This window comes from Rhinichthys klamathensis, unplaced genomic scaffold (assembly GCF_029890125.1).
Source record: "Rhinichthys klamathensis goyatoka isolate OS25496 unplaced genomic scaffold, OSU_Roscu_1.1 h1tg000035l_1, whole genome shotgun sequence".
In the NCBI taxonomy this organism is placed as follows: Eukaryota; Metazoa; Chordata; class Actinopteri; order Cypriniformes; family Leuciscidae; genus Rhinichthys; species Rhinichthys klamathensis.
Genome location: NW_026606583.1, coordinates 6,564,804 through 6,584,170, shown reverse-complemented (window position 1 = coordinate 6,584,170; position 19,367 = coordinate 6,564,804). Strand labels below are relative to the sequence as shown.

The 19,367-nt window shown below is 47.0% G+C and overlaps 1 protein-coding gene across 1 annotated transcript in view; it reads left to right on the top strand.

Annotated features, from left to right (window-relative positions):
* Positions 1-18,698, top strand: part of zgc:123217 (uncharacterized protein LOC641414 homolog) — a 29,075-nt gene extending 10,377 nt beyond the window's left edge. The window contains exon 6 of the mRNA XM_056245788.1: positions 18,297-18,698. Coding sequence (XP_056101763.1) covers positions 18,297-18,608 — 312 coding nt within the window. The 3' untranslated portion in view covers positions 18,609-18,698. The remainder of the gene's footprint in view (positions 1-18,296) is intronic.
* Positions 18,699-19,367: the final 669 nt, after the last annotated feature.

Below are 19,367 nucleotides of genomic sequence, written 5' to 3'. Positions count from 1 at the left end.
GATGATCCAGAGACTGTTCAGGTCACGCCTGATGATCCAGAGACTGTTCAGGTCACGCCTGATGATCCAGAGACTGTTCAGGTCACGCCTGATGATCCAGAGACTGTTCAGGTCACGCCTGATGATCCAGAGACTGTTCAGGTCACGCCTGATGATCCAGAGACTGTTCAGGTCACGCCTGATGATTCAGAGAATGTTTCCATCACGTCTGATGATCCAGAGACTGTTCAGGTCACGTCTGATGATTCAGAGACTGTTCATGTCATATCGGATGATCCAGAGACTGTTCATGTCAGGTCTGCTGATACAGAGATTGTTCAGGTCACGTCTGCCGATCCAGAGACTGTTCATGTCAGGTCTGCTGATACAGAGATTGTTCAGGTCACGTCTGCCGATCCAGAGACTGTTCTTGGGCCGTCCGAGGGGGTTTCTTCACCAGGGTTGCCCGAACAGCTTGTTCCGCCCTGGTCATCTGCACGACCTGCTCCACCTTGGTCGTCTGCACAGCCTGCTTCGCCCGGGTCGTCTGTACAATCTGTTCCGCCCTGGTCGTCTGCACAGCCTGCTTCGCCCGGGTCGTCTGTACAATCTGTTCCGCCCTGGTCGTCTGCACAACCGGAGCCGCACTGGTCGTCTGCACGGCCTGCTTCGCCCTGGCTGCCTGCACAGCCTGTTCCACCCTGGCTGCCTGCATGGCTTGTCCCGCCTTGGCGGCCTGCACAGCCTGTTCCGCCCAGCCCTCCCATCCCATCCCTCCCTCCCATCCCATCCCTCCCTGGCCTTCTTGGACTTTTTGTCGCTATGCAATTATGGACTGGTTTGGGTTCCCTCCCTGTTTTAGTGTTTCTGATGTGGTTGTCTGGTCTGTTTGTTTTCTTGTGTGTTTTTGGTTTTGTTTGATGTCCCTGAGTTGGGGATGCCAGGTGGTGTCCCCTTTGAGGGGGGAGGGGGTAATGTCACGGTTCTGTCACTTCTGCTTTTGTTACTAGTTCTGTGTGGTGACAGAGCTATGACATTTCCTGTCTGTCGTGTTTATTTTAGTCTAGTTTCATGTGAGCATCCTGTGTCATGTGCTTTCTGTCTAATTGTTAGCTCCTCCCTTCTCGTTATCTGTTTAGTAATTAACATTCCTCACCTGTTGTCTCGTTACCCTCCTGTGTGTGTTTCCTTTGTAGCCTCCTTTGTGTTTTCAGTCCGGTGCTGGATCGTTTGTCTAAGTTCCTGTTTCTTGTTTCTAGTGTTTTTGCCTTGTTAGTATTTGTTCTGTTTTTTCCCCCACGCGGGAGTTTTGTTTGTACTTTATATTTTGTTTAGTTGGTTAATTAAAATCTTACCTTGTTTTCCTGCAATTGAGTCCTCGTTTATGTTTCCTGATTATCACGTGACATGTATTCATATATTTAAAAAAAATAGTAAACAAGGACTGGGGCTGTCAAGCTCCAAAATGAGAAAGAGCACCATATAAGAATCTTAAAGAAGTCCATATTACATTAATTACAAGTTGTGTAGTAAGTTAAGTGTTCTGAAGCTATATGATTGTTGGGAACAGACCAAAACACTATTCCTTTAAGTCTCTCTATCTTATTTAAAGTTGGCACGAAACAGAAGTTGCGATAGACTTTATTTTCACTATTGTGAAAAAAAGTAGGGCAGGACTTGATGTTGTCCATGGGGAATTTAATCAGCGTACCTGTCAAGTCAAGTCATCTTCATTTATATAGCGCTTTTAACAATGGATTGTTTCAAAGCAGCTTTACAGAGATAAACATATAATTTAAGGTAACAGATTGTTTTGGCGTTATAGCGGTTCTTGAATAATGTTACTTCCAGCTAAAGTTAACTTTGATTGATTCACCTCCGTCGAAATGATCAGACTTTAAACGCGAACCTGTGATTAACGCTGACGGCGTTCACATGCTCATTCAGAATTCTATAGTTATGTGCTTTTTAAAATATGTGCGCAGGTTTGTAATTCATACAACCCAGCCTAAACAAACTACTTTTCTTGCCTATAAATTTTGATACAGAATTTTGTTTTATTTTATCACTTCGGGGTACGCGAGCCGGAATTCACACCTGTGGCAACATTGTGCACGTTTTGCAACAATTTCAAAGTGAAATGGTGTGAGTGGTGCTAAAAGTATGTTTAGTTTTTTTTCCGGAACAGATAAACGTGAATATGGCAATGTTTTATTATGTTGCAGTTTGTACGTATCACAGCAGTTCTGAATTGAAATGTCCAGTGAGTGGCGCTAAAAGATTAATGCTCCATTACGTTTTAAAATAACGTACACCTACACTATACCCTGCCCTAAACCCACCTGATAGTGTTAACAAAAGCAAATGCGACATAAAAAAAATGTAATTGTAACCATGGTATTTTAGCTTGTTTTTGAACTTTGAGCTCATACATCGTGACTCATCTTTCACGGGATTCGTACCTGAGCTCTCCGCGTCTGAAGTACAATTCTGAACCAGCTGAGCTACCGAGCAAGCTTGATATATTAGCAAAAACGAACATATGGAGCTGTTTAAGTGATGCAAACTCCAAAATATATTAGTTTACAAATCATACACTATAGAAAGTGTTTTGAGGTAATAACATTGTGACCTATTTGTACAAGGAGCCGCGTGAAAACAAGTCTTTATTAATCCATAATCTGCCCCTGTAATCAAGTGTGTGTGAAAACGATTAAAATGGCTTGCTGTTTTGCTGCCTATGGTGTTCATTTCTTTTAGAAACTGCAGTGATATGTACGTATTGGTACAGTGGTATATGTTGCCACAGGAACGTTTTCCCAATGAGCCTGTGTTGCAGCCATTGGATGTTTGTGTTTTGCTATTGGTCGATCTCATGTAGTTGACAGGTTGTCCTGCCTTTGTGCTATTAAAGGGGTCATATAATGCCATTTTTGTACAAGTTAATATGAATGTTTAGGGTCTAAATGAAAACTTTGAATTATACTTTTATTAAAAATTCTCATTAGTATTTTAAGAAAACACTCATTTTACCTGGTCAGAAACAGCTCTGTTTTCAGCACGCCGTTTCAGTGCATATGCCTTTAAATGATCATGAGCTGTGCTGACTCCGCCCCTCTGTTCTGAGGGCGTTTAGACACAACGCAAGTGTTGCCTTGACAACAGTTGAGGGTATATTTTGGAGTAAGAATGGCAGCGGGAGTCTCTGAGGACACATCTGTGCAACCGTATCAGTTTGAACCGGAGTCGCACCCGGAACAAGATGACGGCCGCAAAGAAGTTCGACAATTAAGGCTCGAACAGGACGTTTCTGAATGGTTGGTTAACGTAATGTCACTTTGATCTATTTTTGTATGCACTGGCAGGGTAGAGTAGTGAGATACGAACGCTGTGTGTTTACTGATGTATATGTTAGTTCATTGACAGATTGATGTTACAACTAATGGTCATGAAAAACTTTTTTTCGCGATTTGCAAAGATTAATATAAAGGTTAATAAAAATTTGCACTCACTTCTTCTGGAGGTGCAGCAGGGACACGAATAGTTGGTACCGATTCTTTTTTTCAGGAGCAGCTTCTTAGCAAAACCAGCTCATACTGACCCTCGTCAGAGCCGGCCCGAGCCTTTTGGGGGCCCTAAGCAGAATTTGATTTGGGGGCCCCTCCCACTACACGGAGTCACATGTGCTTGACGATTATTGACACAAATTACACGCACTAATGATACATTATAAATTAATACAGTGAGGTTATGTATAAATACAAAATAAATACTTAAAGGTATAGCGGAGGATTTTCTTTTTCCTGGTGGGTAGCCTATACTATTGGTCCACCTAAGTGTCAATCATTCTGGTGATAAGTTTACGTAAGGCGGTCGTACGTGCTCGTCCCTATGTAGTTTTCGCTTTCTGCGCATGCGCACTTTCAGGTGTATTATGTGTGATGAGTTACGGTTTCAGCCATTCCTTTGAAAATGGCTGAGGGTCGAAAGAGAAAAAATGTATACGAAGTGTATGATAAGAAGAGAAAGGCCGCAGATTATAGAAACAAGACCAGAGTGATTTTGGGTGAATATTTCACGCGCTGGCATGCGCTAAAAGCACAGGTTGGGCTTCCCACTGATGCTGCAGTCGTGAAGATTCTACTAGACAGGTAAAGTTTGTCATGCTATTTGGAGAAATCCATTTTAAATCACTGCTAGTAAAAGTTTAATAGGCGTTCCCTCTCGGGAGCAAATAGAGTGTTGCGCATGTGCATTTTAAAATAAATTGGAGAGGGCGGGTCTTCTCTAAAATTCGAAAAGATCCTCTGCTATACCTTTAATAAAAAATAGATAGCCTACTTACATTTTTTTTTTTTTTACTTTTACTTTACTCTTTTACTAACTCTTGAGAAAACTGAGAAATCAAAAACATAATAAGAGCAAGGGTTCAACAATGACAATTATTGTTGAAAACTGTAAAAATATTATTATTTCTCAACTGTCTCAATACAGTGTAACTGTCCACAAAATCTTTTTTTTAAAATGATTATTATTGTAACAGACTTTGTTAGATTGTACATGACAGAATCCAACAAAGTCTGTTACTATAATACCGGTAATGATGTACTGGCGCTCGTTGTATATGTGTGTGTATGCAATGTATTTTTCCCCGCTGGGCTTGCCGTAGATAGGAATGGTTCAATTGCTGCACAAAACATACCGTAAGTAATCATGCAAACATACTTTTATCTTGCTCTTTTTTTCTCCTCCTGTGTCATTTTCTTCGTTCTATTTTCGGCACCAGAGCGATACGTCCTTTTTTGTGACATGCCTTAACATTACCGCGAGTCCGCGACTATGCGCAGTTGCGCACCAATTGTCTATGCACTCGCGAGGTGTCTAGATAATGCGCATGACTTAAACGCTGGCAGACACAGCAGCAGTTGTAGGGAGGTATATTGATCAGAATTTTCAGAATTTTTTTGTCTTTAATTATTCATTCATTCATATTAATTCATTCATTTATGTCACTTGTTTAAGTTATCTAAAAAAAATATTTTTCTATTTTTCGACTCGATTGGGGGCCCCCAAGCAGCCGCTTAGTTCGCTTATGCCTCGGGCCGGCCCTGATCCTCGTTTATAAAGCAGTCTGCTGAGAAATGATTCGCGCAAACATGAAAGCATTGACGTTGCTCTTGGGGAATATTCCCTTCGAAAACAAAACTCATCCACTGCGTCTTTAGCGGTTCGGATTTAGGAACATCAAAATGACTGCTGTGTTCGTTATTAGCCTACACCCAAGAACAGAACACCACAATCGCTTAGACGCCATTCTGCTTCAGCGTATCAACAATGGCGGACTATGATGACAGCTCACTGAGGAAGGAAGGAAGGAAGGGAGGAAGGAAGGAAGGAAATTATTTTATTTGAAACAGGGACAATGCACAATAAACATTAAACTTGTTAAACAAGAGAATATGTCTTGGGCCAGGTTGTAGCAACATTTGCTAATTTGCACCTGTAGTCCCTGGGCAGGTATAACAAATTTAAAATTTAAAATAAAATTGCACATGAGTTTGAAAAGAGTGATGTCCATCATACAGGTATACAGATTAACAATACAGAAACAGGGAGACCATCAGCCTATTTACTCTCGGTTTCACCCCTCCCCAACAAACACATAAACAATATAGCAGCATCTTAAACACATTATAGCACAATTCAACTCTAGACAATCATTCATAGACAACACACACACACTCACACACATACAATCTTAACAATGTGTGCAAACTTGCTTACTTAGCAACCAACTCTTTGACAAGCCAGAAAAAGTGTGAAAATCTGTGCATACAATATGTTCCGTGGGAAGGGTATTCCACTGTCTCATGGCGATACTTGAGAAAGAGGAGCTCCAGTGGCGGTTCTAGCCCATTTCAACTGGGGGGGCCAAGCTGGGGCCAGTTGTACTGTTAGAGGGGCCAGTTACATTTATACCTTATTGTTGTCATATCATTTTCTGCACTGCTGCAGGCATTAACAGGCAAAATACCGTGTTTATAATCATTCAACAATGTATTTGCATTTCCATTATATTTTTACATTTGCATTACATATTCAGTATTAGTCACAGTAACTGTAATAGACATGATGTCCTTCTTTCTCTTCATTTTGAGAACTATAGAGCAAAAGCAATGGGGACCAAGAAGCTTATTAATTAATTTACTGAAAATAACTGACTTGATATGTCTAACCGTTTACAGGGTTCCTGCACACTTTTTAAAGTCCAATTTAAGGCTTTTTAAGACCTAAAGAAATCAAAATTAATACCGTACATTAGGGGTGTGCAATATTGACAAAAATATATTTCAATATTTTCAACATTTTGTTAATAATTAGATAATATTTTACTGATTGTGTTTTTGTGCTGGTGCCATGGCTGGTTTAGGCCTGTTGTTGACAGCTGACTCACGAAGATATTCATATTTTTCATATTCTATGCAGTGGTCAGTTCACAGCAGTGACAGAAATACATTTTTTAATTAAGGGGCAATATTTGCCACCTTAAATTGATTTCCAGGGGCATTTTCACCTATATATGGACATTTTTTTCTAAACTTATTTAGAGTTATGCATCACCTTTTATGTCAAATACTAACATTCAAATTATACAGTAATTATACTTATTTATACAATAATACTTAATTATACAATAATTATACAGTACCACTGTTACCAGTCAAATTAATTAATTAATTCAATCAAAATCCATCTGTTATGTGGGGGAAGGTGAACCCAGGCGCAGACAGCAGATGCAATGAACACAGGATTTATTGATACAAAAACAGGAAAACAAAACCCACGAGGGGGCAAAACAAGACAGAGTAGACCACACCAGACTATGACTAGAAACTAAGACAGGAACAAAATAAAGACACGAACAGACACTTCTTGAATAACTGACTTCTCTATGAAATACTCACTGATAGAAGCACACAACGTCAAACAATGAACCGACACAGGACAGCAAACACAAGGGGATTATATGGGGAACACTAATGACGAGGACAGGTGAAACTGACTAGACACTAATCACAAGACGAGGATAACAAGGGGGCGGGGTTACGAGACGAGACAACACAAGCACATGGTCCAAATAACAGACCATGCGCTTGTACATAAAACATGGGTCTGCCATGATCCTGCCACAAGACCAGAGAAAACAGAGACATGATGGCAGAATCATGACAGAACCCCCACCCTAAGGAGCGGCTTCCAGACGCTCCTCAAAGGGAAACTAAACACGGGACATGACAGACTGTGACAAAGACACGAACCAACAAAACATGGAAAACACTAATAAAGGCAAACATGAAAAAACAATAACAGGGTTAGGGTGAAACATCAAAAACAACATACAGGGTAGAGGAGGTGGAGGAAACACAAAGTCTTTGGGAGACAGTCCAGGGTGGATGGGCGGGACAGGGGTCTTGGGTCTTCGGGACGAGGGCTGAGGACGGGGAATCCGGGGGGACTTGGAGGAAGACGCACAAGGACGGGGCTTGGGCGAAACTGTCCGGGGTTTCGTGGTGACAGGGGGAACAGTCCGGGGACTAGTGGCGACAGGGGAAACAGTACGGGGACAAGTGGCGACAGGGGAGACCGGGAAAACAGATGGGGATACTGCATCTGAGGGAGCAGCAACAGGCTCAGACATAGAGGACACAGAGGATGAGGTAACGGGACTCCTGACAGGGGACATGGCAGGCGACAGGGCAGGACTAGGTGGAGCGCTCACGGCGACAGGCTCGGGTGCGACGCTCTCGGCGACAGACACGGGTGCAGCGCTCTCGGCGACAGACTCGGGTGCCGCGCTCTCGGCGACAGACTCGGGTGCCGCGCTCTCGGCGACAGACTCGGGTGCCGCGCTCTCGGCGACAGACTCGGGTGCCGCGCTCTCGGCGACAGACTCGGGTGCCGCGCTCTCGGCGACAGACTCGGGGGCTGGGGACAAGACAGGACAGACTGGGACCTCAAGGATCTTGGCGAGATGAGACAGGTAATCTGACAGGGTCTTTGCAGCAATGAAGATGGGCATCTCCTGACGAGCAGAAACAGCTTGAAGAACCTCTTTAGCGGCTAGATCAGCCGCAACTCTCGCAGTGGAGGACTCTGGGGCAGCGCTTGCTGAGGCGGGCTCTGGGACAGCGCTTGCTGAGGCGGGCTCGTGGACGGCGCTTGACGGAGCGGGCTCGTGGACGGCGCTTGACGGAGCGGGCTCGTGGACGGCGCTTGACGGAGCGGGCTCGTGGACGGCGCTTGACGGAGCGGGCTCGTGGACGGCGCTTGACGGAACGGGCTCACGGACGGCGCTGGCTGGAGCGGGCTCAAGGGAAGACAGAGACGGAGGAAAAGAGGCTCCCTTCTTCCTCTTCTTTCTCTTTGACCGTGAGGCAATGGTCACAGCAGGGCTCGCAAACGGCTGACAGGGCTCAACAGAAGACGAGACAGGAACAGGGAAGACAACTTCTGGTTGGGTGAGCTCAGAAGACGATGACTCCGAGGGGGAATCCCAAGAAACCCGTCTCCCTCGTTTACCTCGGAGGTCAGCGGGAGTCACAGGAGTCGAGGTGGAGCTGGCCTCGTCCCCAAGCATCACAACACCAATCATGCGACCCTCCGGGATCACTGGCAGCGTGCCGGGAGAAGACGACATGGTGGTTACCTGCGAATCCTTCCTAGACAAGCAGGCCACCATCTCCTGGAAAGGGCGGCGAACGAGTCTCTCCCGTTCAGCCAGAGAAGGCAGATCATTCAGGCCCGCGATGAGGTATCGATTGACCAGAATCTCGGGCAAGAAGAAACGCCTCTCATCCACGATCCGGGCATGTTCTCTCAGGGACCGCTCACCCTGGGGAGAGAACGGAAGTTTGCCGTTCCTACAATCGGAAATCGCCTCCTGCCACCAATGTATAAGATCGTCAGAATGATGGTCGATAGGCGAAGGCATACTGTCTGCTGGGTTCGGTATTGGTCGGTTCATTCTGTTATGTGGGGGAAGGTGAACCCAGGCGCAGACAGCAGATGCAATGAACACAGGATTTATTGATACAAAAACAGGAAAACAAAACCCACGAGGGGGCAAAACAAGACAGAGTAGATCACACCAGACTATGACTAGAAACTAAGACAGGAACAAAATAAAGACACGAACAGACACTTCTTGAATAACTGACTTCTCTATGAAATACTCACTGATAGAAGCACACAACGTCAAACAATGAACCGACACAGGACAGGCAAACACAAGGGGATTATATGGGGAACACTAATGACGAGGACAGGTGAAACTGACTAGACACTAATCACAAGACGAGGATAACAAGGGGGCGGGGTTACGAGACGAGACAACACAAGCACATGGTCCAAATAACAGACCATGCGCTTGTACATAAAACATGGGTCTGCCATGATCCTGCCACAAGACCAGAGAAAACAGAGACATGATGGCAGAATCATGACACCATCTTTGCAGTGCAGAGGTGACACAGAAGTGGCATTAATATATTTACACTCCATTTACAATTGCATAAATAAAGCTATGAGATTTTTTTCAAATCAATATTTAAATATGAAATTATTTCTAATTTTAACGTTTTAATTAAAGGATACTTTAAATATGAAACTAAAACCGCCAGTAGGCGGCGGCAAGTCCCTGTAAGAGGGATTCATTCATTCAACCGATTTGTTCAAACGGCTGATTCATTCGGGAAAGAAGCAAGTGATACGTTCAAAACACGGATTTCAGTCAAGAAATCATCGCTGTGTTGCATTGAGACTCACTACGGTTTCATTATGAAATTCTAGTCGGCGAAATAAAGGGAAAACAAACAATATTGACAATATTGTGTCTAAAAAGTAACTCCCAATGTTAACTTATTGTTAATTTAACTGTTGTATAACATAAATATCACAGTTGCAATTGTGCACGGGAAAACGGCACTCTTGCTGATGTGATATTCTAATATAAGAACATAATATGATATAAATATAAGACAAAAACTAATTTGGGGACATAGCCTACCTATGAACTGCACACAGCAGTGAAAGGACGATAGACAAATGCTATGTCAGCTCACAGTGCCTCGTATACCGTAAAACTTCAAATAATAGCCGAGTCCCGAATAGACGCCTGTCTCTTATACACGCCTGGTGTGGCTGCAGGTTTGGGTAAATAAAGGCCGGTCTCAAATAGAAGCCGGGTCTGTTTTTTAGTTTCGGGTTGTATTTTATCTTCTAAAACCCGTCAGAGCGTCCGCTTGCTGCGCTTGACAGAACGAGCAGAGAGAGAGAGAGAGAGAGAGAGAGAGAGAGAGAGAGAGAGAGAGAGTGAGAGAGAGAGAGAGAGAGAGAGAGAGAGAGCGCCCCGGCCGCGCGCGCGCAGTCACGTCTTCAAACAACACGAGCGCTGTCTTGCTCTCTATCCCTCGCGCATATTAATCAAAATCAATTGACACGATAGTAAAAGGTTGGAAGACCGCAGTTTCACGTGGAGCATTTGGAGATTTTTAGAGATTAGAGACTCTAGGAACAACATCTCAATGAACAACATCTCAACACTAAATTATAAAGGCCTGTCTCATATAGACGCCTGTCTCAAATACAAGCCGGTGCAGTTCGACGATTTGGGAAAATAAAAGCCCGGGCTATTATTTAAAGCTTTATGGTAGTTAAAACAATGATTACAATATCATAATAGACAATACACATCGCACACCCCATACGCACATAAAGAATGAACTTACAACTGAACTGACATTTACCAACTTTCTTCTCTCCTCTCTCGCGTGCAGGAGACAGGCGTTATTCTGCCGCGATTCCCGCGAATGTGATGCGAATTGTCACGTGAAAATGCAAATCCACAAAGATAGAAAAATAAAAAATAATACGCATACAACGATAGCAAAAAACAGCTTTGTAAAAATTATTTCAAACTCCACATTTAGGGGGGCCACAAGGGGGGCCAAGTAATGATCGCCTTGAGAGACCAATCTACTTCGAGAGTATTAAAACGAGCCAATGCACATTGGCATGCGATAATTGCATCAGCTGCTCTGCTTGCAGCGCGAGCATATAACGAGCAGCAGGTGTGTCGCATATTGTCTTTTGCTTCGGAGCCGAGCGGTTCTACTGTTCCTGCTCTACAATCTTCTGACAGTGTTGAACTTCTAAAGAAGAAAACGAGTCTGCTCTTCAGGAGAACGCCTCTTCAAAGCTGGTGTTGGTGTGACAGCGCAGACAGCGCTGGCCGCGATCTCACAGAGAGCCGGCAAAACAGCTGTTTTCACAGCTCAGAATGTTGCGCCTTCAATGAGAATGTGAGTGCTCACATCAGGCTTGCACTATCGTCCTGTTTGTGTAGCCGCGGTCATCCCTGGGTGCTTCAGCACCAGAGAGAGCAGTTTTCCTGAAAGAGCATACACGGTTTGACACTGCGTCTTTTTCAAGACGTCATTCAAACCGTGTGTTTCTGGATGCGGTCGTTTCCTATCCTCATGTGACGGCCACGATCACTGTTTCACATGCCTGGGCTTAAGTGTGCTGAAGCTGTGCTAGTGGGTGGTTATGTTCTCTCTCAGAGCATGACCACGTCGGCACGTTGTTCGTTTTGCCTTTCTCATTAAGGTTTAAGTGATCAGCGTGCCGTGTGCCGTCGAGCTGCTGGCTGACAGCGCGGGTTGTCACGGCAACCCAGCGCGCGTCGTCCGGCGCTCTAGATGCGCGGTCGAGACTCAAGTGCCTCAAACGAGGTGGAGTCCCCTCGCCTATGCCCCGATCTAGTTCTTTTTTTGGTGCACCAGAAAAGGGCTACTTCTGCGTATAGCCAGGGTGACCGGAGGATTATAGTGAGGGCTTCCCCGCCCGGTAACCAATCCGTGTGGGCCCCTCACTCCTCTATCGCATCGCAGACATGTTGAGACTCTGTTTGTGGGTGGTTATGTTCTCTATGAGACATCGCTCTATGAGAACATAATCACGTCAACACGTTGTTCGTCTTGCCTTTTCATTAAGGTTAAGTGATCAGCGTGCTGTGTGCCGTCAAGTTGACGGCCACATTCACTGTCGCGCATGTCTGGCAGCTTCTGGATGGGATGCTGGTCATTCTCATGATGAACCTAACATTTCATTCGGGGCTCCAGGGGAGGATTAGACGTCGATCGCTGCATCAGAGAGAGGGCTGTTACGCTCTGGAAATGAAGATGATGCTGAGCTCCCACTAAAATGGTGCATGCTCATGCTGAATCAGATTCAGACTTGACAGCCATGCTTTCCCGGGTTACGAGGGCGCAGTGCAACGTGTAATCGCCTTGCCCCGCCCCGTGCCTTCCCGGATGTGTGAGAAAAACCTTTTGCAGTATGGAAGCATTTTGGTGTATGGCATACCAAACGTGCCAAAAGCTGCAAAAAGTTTTTCCTCTCTCACTACCCTCAATGGTGGGGCGGCGGTGCTACTGCAGGCCGCCTCTTCCCTGCATGCGACCAAACAGTCATAATGCATGAGGGTAGTTCTGAGTCGAGGTTGAGCTGCGCCTGGTGACTGACCATGTTTAAAGTCACAGCGCTGGCCCTCGGCCAGATGATGTCCACCCTAGTGGTCCAGAAGCACCCCCTGGCTAAACCTTGCAGAGGTGTGAGACATCGCCAAAGTTCGCTTTCTCGATGCCCCCATCTCACGAGGTGGCCTTTCGGCGACACTGTGGGAGACTGTGCCCAGCGGTTCTCCCCAGTTCAAAAGCAGGCTGAGGTAACCAAAAGCTTGCCACAGTGTGCTCCCTGAGTCACTGGTGGGCCCTCAGTCTGTTTGTCGCCAAGGGTGTCAGTCCCCTGCAAAAAAAAAAAAAGAAAAAAAACTCCGCCACAACAAGTTCTACTGTGACGTTGAGCTTTCGCAGGAAGACGGCACCACCCGTCTCAGCAGCCTGAGATGGGCGACCCAGAGTTAGCTGCTCTTCCCCGGACGAGGGCCGGGTGGATAACTTTTGTTGAATCATTCTGTTCCGCCACTGGCGTCTCACCAGCGGTACCAAATTCTCAGCAAAAGCAGCTCTCTATCTCTGGGTCCCAAGAGAGCGAGGTTGGCGGTGTGCGACGCTATGCCTTGCCACCCTCTGCCCGCTCTTGCTTCGCCAGCGGTAGCTGATGTGCTCGAGGCCGCACCTATGCCGTCTCACTCATCCCCTGCCGATCGGTGGAGTCAGGTTAGTGTTGTACACTCAGACCCCACTTCGGGCCGCTATGCCGTCCAAGTCGGGTCCCTGCATTCCGCCGCGCTGCCCCACCTTGGGTACGTCTGTCGTGCCGTTGGTCCCGCTTGTACGGTGTCTGGGAACCTGGCTAGTGCTTCCCAGCCCGTCTCGCTGGCTCATCCGTACGTCAGACTCGGCTATGCGATTCAGTTCGCCCGGCGTCCCCCGGCCTTCACCGGGCGGAGTTTTGCAGTCCTACTGGCGAAGGACGCAATCGAGCCGGCCCCTCCAGCCGATATGAAGACCGGCTTCTACAGCCCGTACTTCATTGTACCCAATAAAAGAGGTGGGTTACGACCTATCTTGGACCTGCGTGTCCTGAACCGGTCCCTTCTCAGGCTGCCGTTCAAGATGCTTACGCAGAAACGCATTTTCAAGTGCATCCGTCCCCAAGATTGGTTTGCAGCGATCGACCTGAAGGACACGTACTTTCATGTCTCGATTCTCCCTCGACACAGACCGTTTCTTTGCTTTGCGTTCGAGGGACGGGCATATCAGTACAAAGTCTTACCCTTCGGGCTGGCCCTGTCGCCCCGTGTCTTCACGAAAGTCGCGGAGGCGGCCATTGCTCCCATGTGTGAGCGTGGTGTTCGCATTTTCAACTACCTCGACGACTGGCTTATTCTCGCCCAGTCGAGAGAGCAGTTGTGCGAACACAGGGATTTGGTGCTCAGTCACCTCAGCCACCTAGGGCTTCGGGTCAACTGGGAAAAGAGCAAACTCACCCCCGGGCAGAGGATCTCTTTTCTCGGTATGGAGTTGGAGTCGATCAACATGAGAGCGTGTCTCACCAAGGCCCGCGTCCAGTCAGTGTTGAACTGCGTGAGTACGCTCAGACGCAGAACAGCGGCACCACTGAAACTGTTTCAGAGGCTCCTGGGGCATATGGCATCTGCAGCCGCGGTAACGCCGCTCGGATTGCTTCATATGAGACCGCTCCAACACTGGCTTCACGATCGAGTCCCGAGATGGGCGTGGCAGAGCGGCTCGTGCCGGGTTCCAGTAACCCCGCACTGTCGCCAAACTCTCAGCTTGTGGTCGGACCCTTCGTTCCTGTGGGCAGGTGTTCCCCTAGAACAAGTGTCCAGGCACTCTGTGGTCTCCACGGATGCCTCTATCACCGGCTGGGGGGCCACATACAACGGGCATGCAGCTTCAGGTCTGTGGACGGGGCCTCAACTGCATTGGCACATCAACTGCCTCGAATTGTTAGCAGTACATCTTGCGCTGGGCCGCTTCAAAACGTTGCTACAAGGCAAGCATGTACTGGTCCGTACGGACAACACTGCGACCGTTGCGTACATCAACCGTCAGGGTGGTCTACGCTCCCGCCGCATGTCACAACTCGCCCGCCATCTCCTCCTTTGGAGTCAGAAGCATCTGAGGTTGCTTCGTGCCGTTTACATTCCGGGCCTGCTCAACCGTGCAGCCGACGAGCTCTCACGGCAGCAGGTGCTACCGGGAGAATGGCGACTCCATCCCCAGGTGGTCCAGTTGATTTTCAGGCGCTTCGGGACCGCACAGATAGATCTGTTTGCCGCCCCGGACACGTCTCACTGCCAGTTGTTCTATTCCCTGACCGAGGGGACCCTCGGCACGGATGCTCTGGCACACAGCTGGCCCCGGGGTCTTCGCAAGTATGCGTTTCCCCCAGTGAGCCTTCTGGCACAGACCTTGTGCAAAGTCAGGGAGGACGAGGAGCAGGTCTTGTTAGTTGTGCCGTATTGGCCCAACCGGACCTGGTTCCCGGAACTAGTGCTCCTCGCAACAGCCCCTCCCTGGCCCATCCCTCTGAGAGAGGACCTGCTCTCTCAGAGACGGGTCACCCTGTGGCACCCGCGTCCAGACCTCTGGAAGCTCCATGTCTGGTCCCTGGACGGGACGCGGAGGTTCTAGGTGACCTACCCCCAGCGGTAGTTGACACCATCACTTCCGCTAGAGCCCCCTCTACTAGGCGCCTCTATGCATTGAAGTGGAACCTATTCGTTGATTGGTGTTCCTCTCACGAGGAGAACCCCCGATCTTGCTCGATCAGAGCCGTGCTTTCCTTCCTGCAAGATGGGTTGGAGTGAAGGCTGTCTCCCTCCACCCTTAAAGTGTATGTTGCCGCTATTGCCGCACATCACGACGCTGTTGATGGTAAGTCTTTGGGGAAGCACGGCCTGGTCGTCAGGTTCCTGAGGGGAGCGAGGAGACTGAATCCTCCTCGCCCACTCTCTATACCCTCTTGGGATTTGTCTCTGGTCCTTTCGGCACTTCAGAGACCACCCTTTGAGCCTCTGCAATCAGCTGAGTTAAAAATCTTTAAAAGTTCTCCTGGTTGCGTTGGCCTCTATCAAGAGGGTAGGGGACCTGCATGCATTTTCGGTCGACGAATCGTGCCTGGAATTCGGCCCGATAACTCTCACGTGATCCTGAGACCCCGGCCCGGATACGTGCCCAAGGTTCCTACATCTCCCTTCCGGGACCAGGTGGTGAACCTGCAAGCGCTGCCTTCGGAGGAGGCAGACCCAGCCCTGGCTTTTCTCTGTCCCGTCTGCGCTCTGCGCTTGTACGTGGACAGAACGCAAAGCCTCAGGACCTCAGATCAGCTCTTCGTCTGTTACGGAGGCCAGCAGAAGGGAAAGGCTGTCTCCAAGCAGAGGATGGCCCACTGGATAGTGGATGCCATCGCCTTGGCTTACGAAGCCCAAGGCGTGCCTTGCCCGCCCGGGTTGAGAGCCCACTCCACTAGGAGTGTCGCTTCTTCTTGGGCGCTGGCACACGGCGCCTCGCTGACAGATATCTGTAGAGCTGCGGGCTGGGCGACACCTAACACGTTTGCTAGGTTTTATAGCCTACGTGTTGAGCCGGTTTCTTCCTGTGTGCTCGCTTCAACCAGCCGGTAACACCGAAGTTTCCGCTCTTGTGTCGGCTTGCTGCGCCACTCCCCTCCACATGGAGCGGATACGTGCGCTTTCTGCTCCAGTCGAGTTCCCCATCAGGCGAACCCTGTAGAGTTCCTCCGCATCCCTTCGGCAGTCAGACGTTGCGGAGCGTCCGACGCCAGGTCTAGTGCTCGTATGCTGTGTAACTTGTGCTAGACTGGGTTCCATATGTGGTGATCCCTGCGGCGATCCCATATGCGTATTCTTCCACGACCAGCTCCCTGCGGTGAGCCCGTGTCTTTCCCCTGGCAGAGCCCGCTCTGCCGTCACTGCCTGGTGTTGTCTCCCCCTTCTCAGGCTGGAGCCACCCCAGTGACATTCCATATGTTGCACTGCCCCTTCGGCCAGTCCATATGTGTATTCTCCACATGATACCTCCCTTCGGGCAGGATGTGGCTCCGCAGCGTCCCTCTCCCCTGGAGGGGCACGCTTTCCCAGTGTTATCCAAGAGTTCCACTGTGTGGGTTATAATGGAACAGCAGTTCGAACTCCCTCTACGCAGGTCTTCCGCCCCAGCCAGTTGGGGGTCTGAGAGTCTTGCGTAGGGCGCTGGATGTGGCAGCAACCGTGGCGTTTTCCATGGGATCCCCTAACGTCGTCACGTCGAACGTGAGCGACTGAAGGGGAACGTCTCGGTTACTGATGTAACCCTCGTTCCCCGAAGGAGGGAACGGGAGACGTGACGTCCCGCTGCCACAGTTGCTGACCATCGCTGTACGGCCGAACACGTCTCGGCTCCTCAGCGTAAAACAATATGCGACACACCTGCTGCTCGTTATATGCTCGCGCTGCAAGCAGAGCAGCTGATGCAATTATCGCATGCCAATATGCATTGGCTCGTTTTAATACTCTCGAAGTAGATTGGTCTCTCAAGGCGATCCCCTAACGTCGTCACGTCGACGTCACGTCTCCCGTTCCCTCCTTCGGGGAACGAGGGTTACATCAGTAACCGAGACGTTTTTTTTATCATTAATCTTGAGGCAGTCTTTATACAGGGATTCTATGGGTTTAATGACTGTCTTACATGCTTGAGACCAGGATGTAATACAGTACAAGAGGTGGGAAATAATCATCGCATTTAAATATGTACTGGATGCAACAGTGGTGAGAGAATTTCTTATGTATCTATAATTTAAAGTTAAATTTCAATTTATTGCACATATTTTTAACATGACCTTTAATACTAAGTGTCGAGTCTAGAGTTACCCCCGAATTGCGTAAAAAAACCCCGTTAATACCAAAACCGTAAAAAACTGGTATTTAAGACCATTTTTGAGACATTTTAACAATTATACACATATCTTGAGTGATTTATGTACCCATTAATCAACAGTGGTGGTTAACCTGCAACATGGCCTTTAAATGCATCTACATGTTTTATATATATTAAGGGCGTGGATGTGTTGAAACGCTGCTGTCAATCAACAATCCTGGGAGGGGCGTCCGTTTTACGAACGGCTCAATTTGAGCCAGGGGAAAACATATAAGGAGATTAAAACAAAAACACTGGATAGATTTTTATCATTATATGATGGTTGTGTACAGACACTGCCAACACACATTTTAGTACAATCAACTTGTAAAAGTGCATGTACCATTATATGACCCCTTTAAAGGGTTAGTTCTCCCCAAAATGATAATTCTGTCAGTAATTACTCACCCTCATGTTGTTCCAACCCCGTAAGACTTTCGTTCATCTTCGGAACACAATTTAAGATATGTTTGATTAAATCTGAGAACTGGATCACTCTAAGGGATCGAATGGAGGAGTGATCCAGCTCTCAGATTTAATCAAAAATATCTTAATTTGTGTTCCGAAGATGAACGAAAGTCTTACGGGGTTGGAACAACATGAGGGTGAGTAATTACTGACAGAATTATCATTTTGGGGTGAACCATCCCTTTAAAAACGACATCAAAGATGTAAATTATTTTGATTAAATATTATTAGACACATGAATTATGTGCATGGATAATTAATTTATAATAACTACTGCTATATTTCATTAAAAAGGACGGATTTCATGGTGACTTTAAACAACCCTGCTGTTGCATGTTCACTTGTGTTGATTCGCTGTCTGCTCTCTGCTTCCCTCTGCAGGGAGATTCTGGAGGTCCGATACAGTGCAAACAGGGTTCTGTGTGGGTCCAGGCTGGGATCTCGAGTTTTGGGACGAGCCTGGGCTGTGCCATAAAAGATTTTCCAGAGGTGTTTGCACGTGTCTCCGAGTTCAACACTTTTGTCACAGACAACATGCAGGGAGCCGCCATTGGCCTTGTGACCTTTACATCCAACGGCACAGACGGCAGCTTCACATGCTCAGCCACACTTCACTTCTCACTCTACTCTAGTTTTATCATTCTCTTCACTGCACTCATCTCAAACTTCCTCACACATTCATTAGTCACTTAGTCACTAACAACAGACTCAGATATGCATGCAGATCTGAACTAACAGGTTAAGGGGGAAATGAATGTGTGACAGAGAAAATACACAGTGAAATTTTGAATGACTAGAAAAAAGGCTAAAAATTCTAAAAAAAGTTTCTGGAACAAAATTTTCCAGGTTTTTCAGATACATTGTACATCTGTTTTCCTATCTGTTGTCCTACACTGAAATTTGTTTTTAGCCAGTTCAACTTGAAAATGTACTTCATGTGGTAACATATACAATGGGTTTGTTGAAGTGAAATAAATGATTTAAGATGACTGATTATAACTGAATTCAACCAACCTGAAAAAAACAAGGTTTTACTGAAGCATAACTGTCAGTAGATATAACCTGATTTCTCCAGCTAAAATTACTTAATACGTTGTTATGTTCTGGGCAGGTTTATAATCAGTAAATTAGTCAGTCTGTGATCTGAAACAGCTCAAATACAGAACTTAATTAAATAGTTAATAAAATACATTTCATATTTAAAGGTGAACTATGCAGGTTTTTTACCTTAACCGAACAGCTTTGGAGTTATTGGAATGGTTATATTACTTTTTTCGGGTTGAATGGTGGTCGTTTCGCACCCCAATATCACATGTGAGCGGAAAAAACACACTTGCAACTTTGAGCCGGCGGGCCGCCGGCCGCAGCATCAGGAAGTGTCGCGTGATATCAGGTCTCGCGATGTAACGAATTGCTTTACGGCAAAAAAAGATCTGATAAAATTCTGATAAA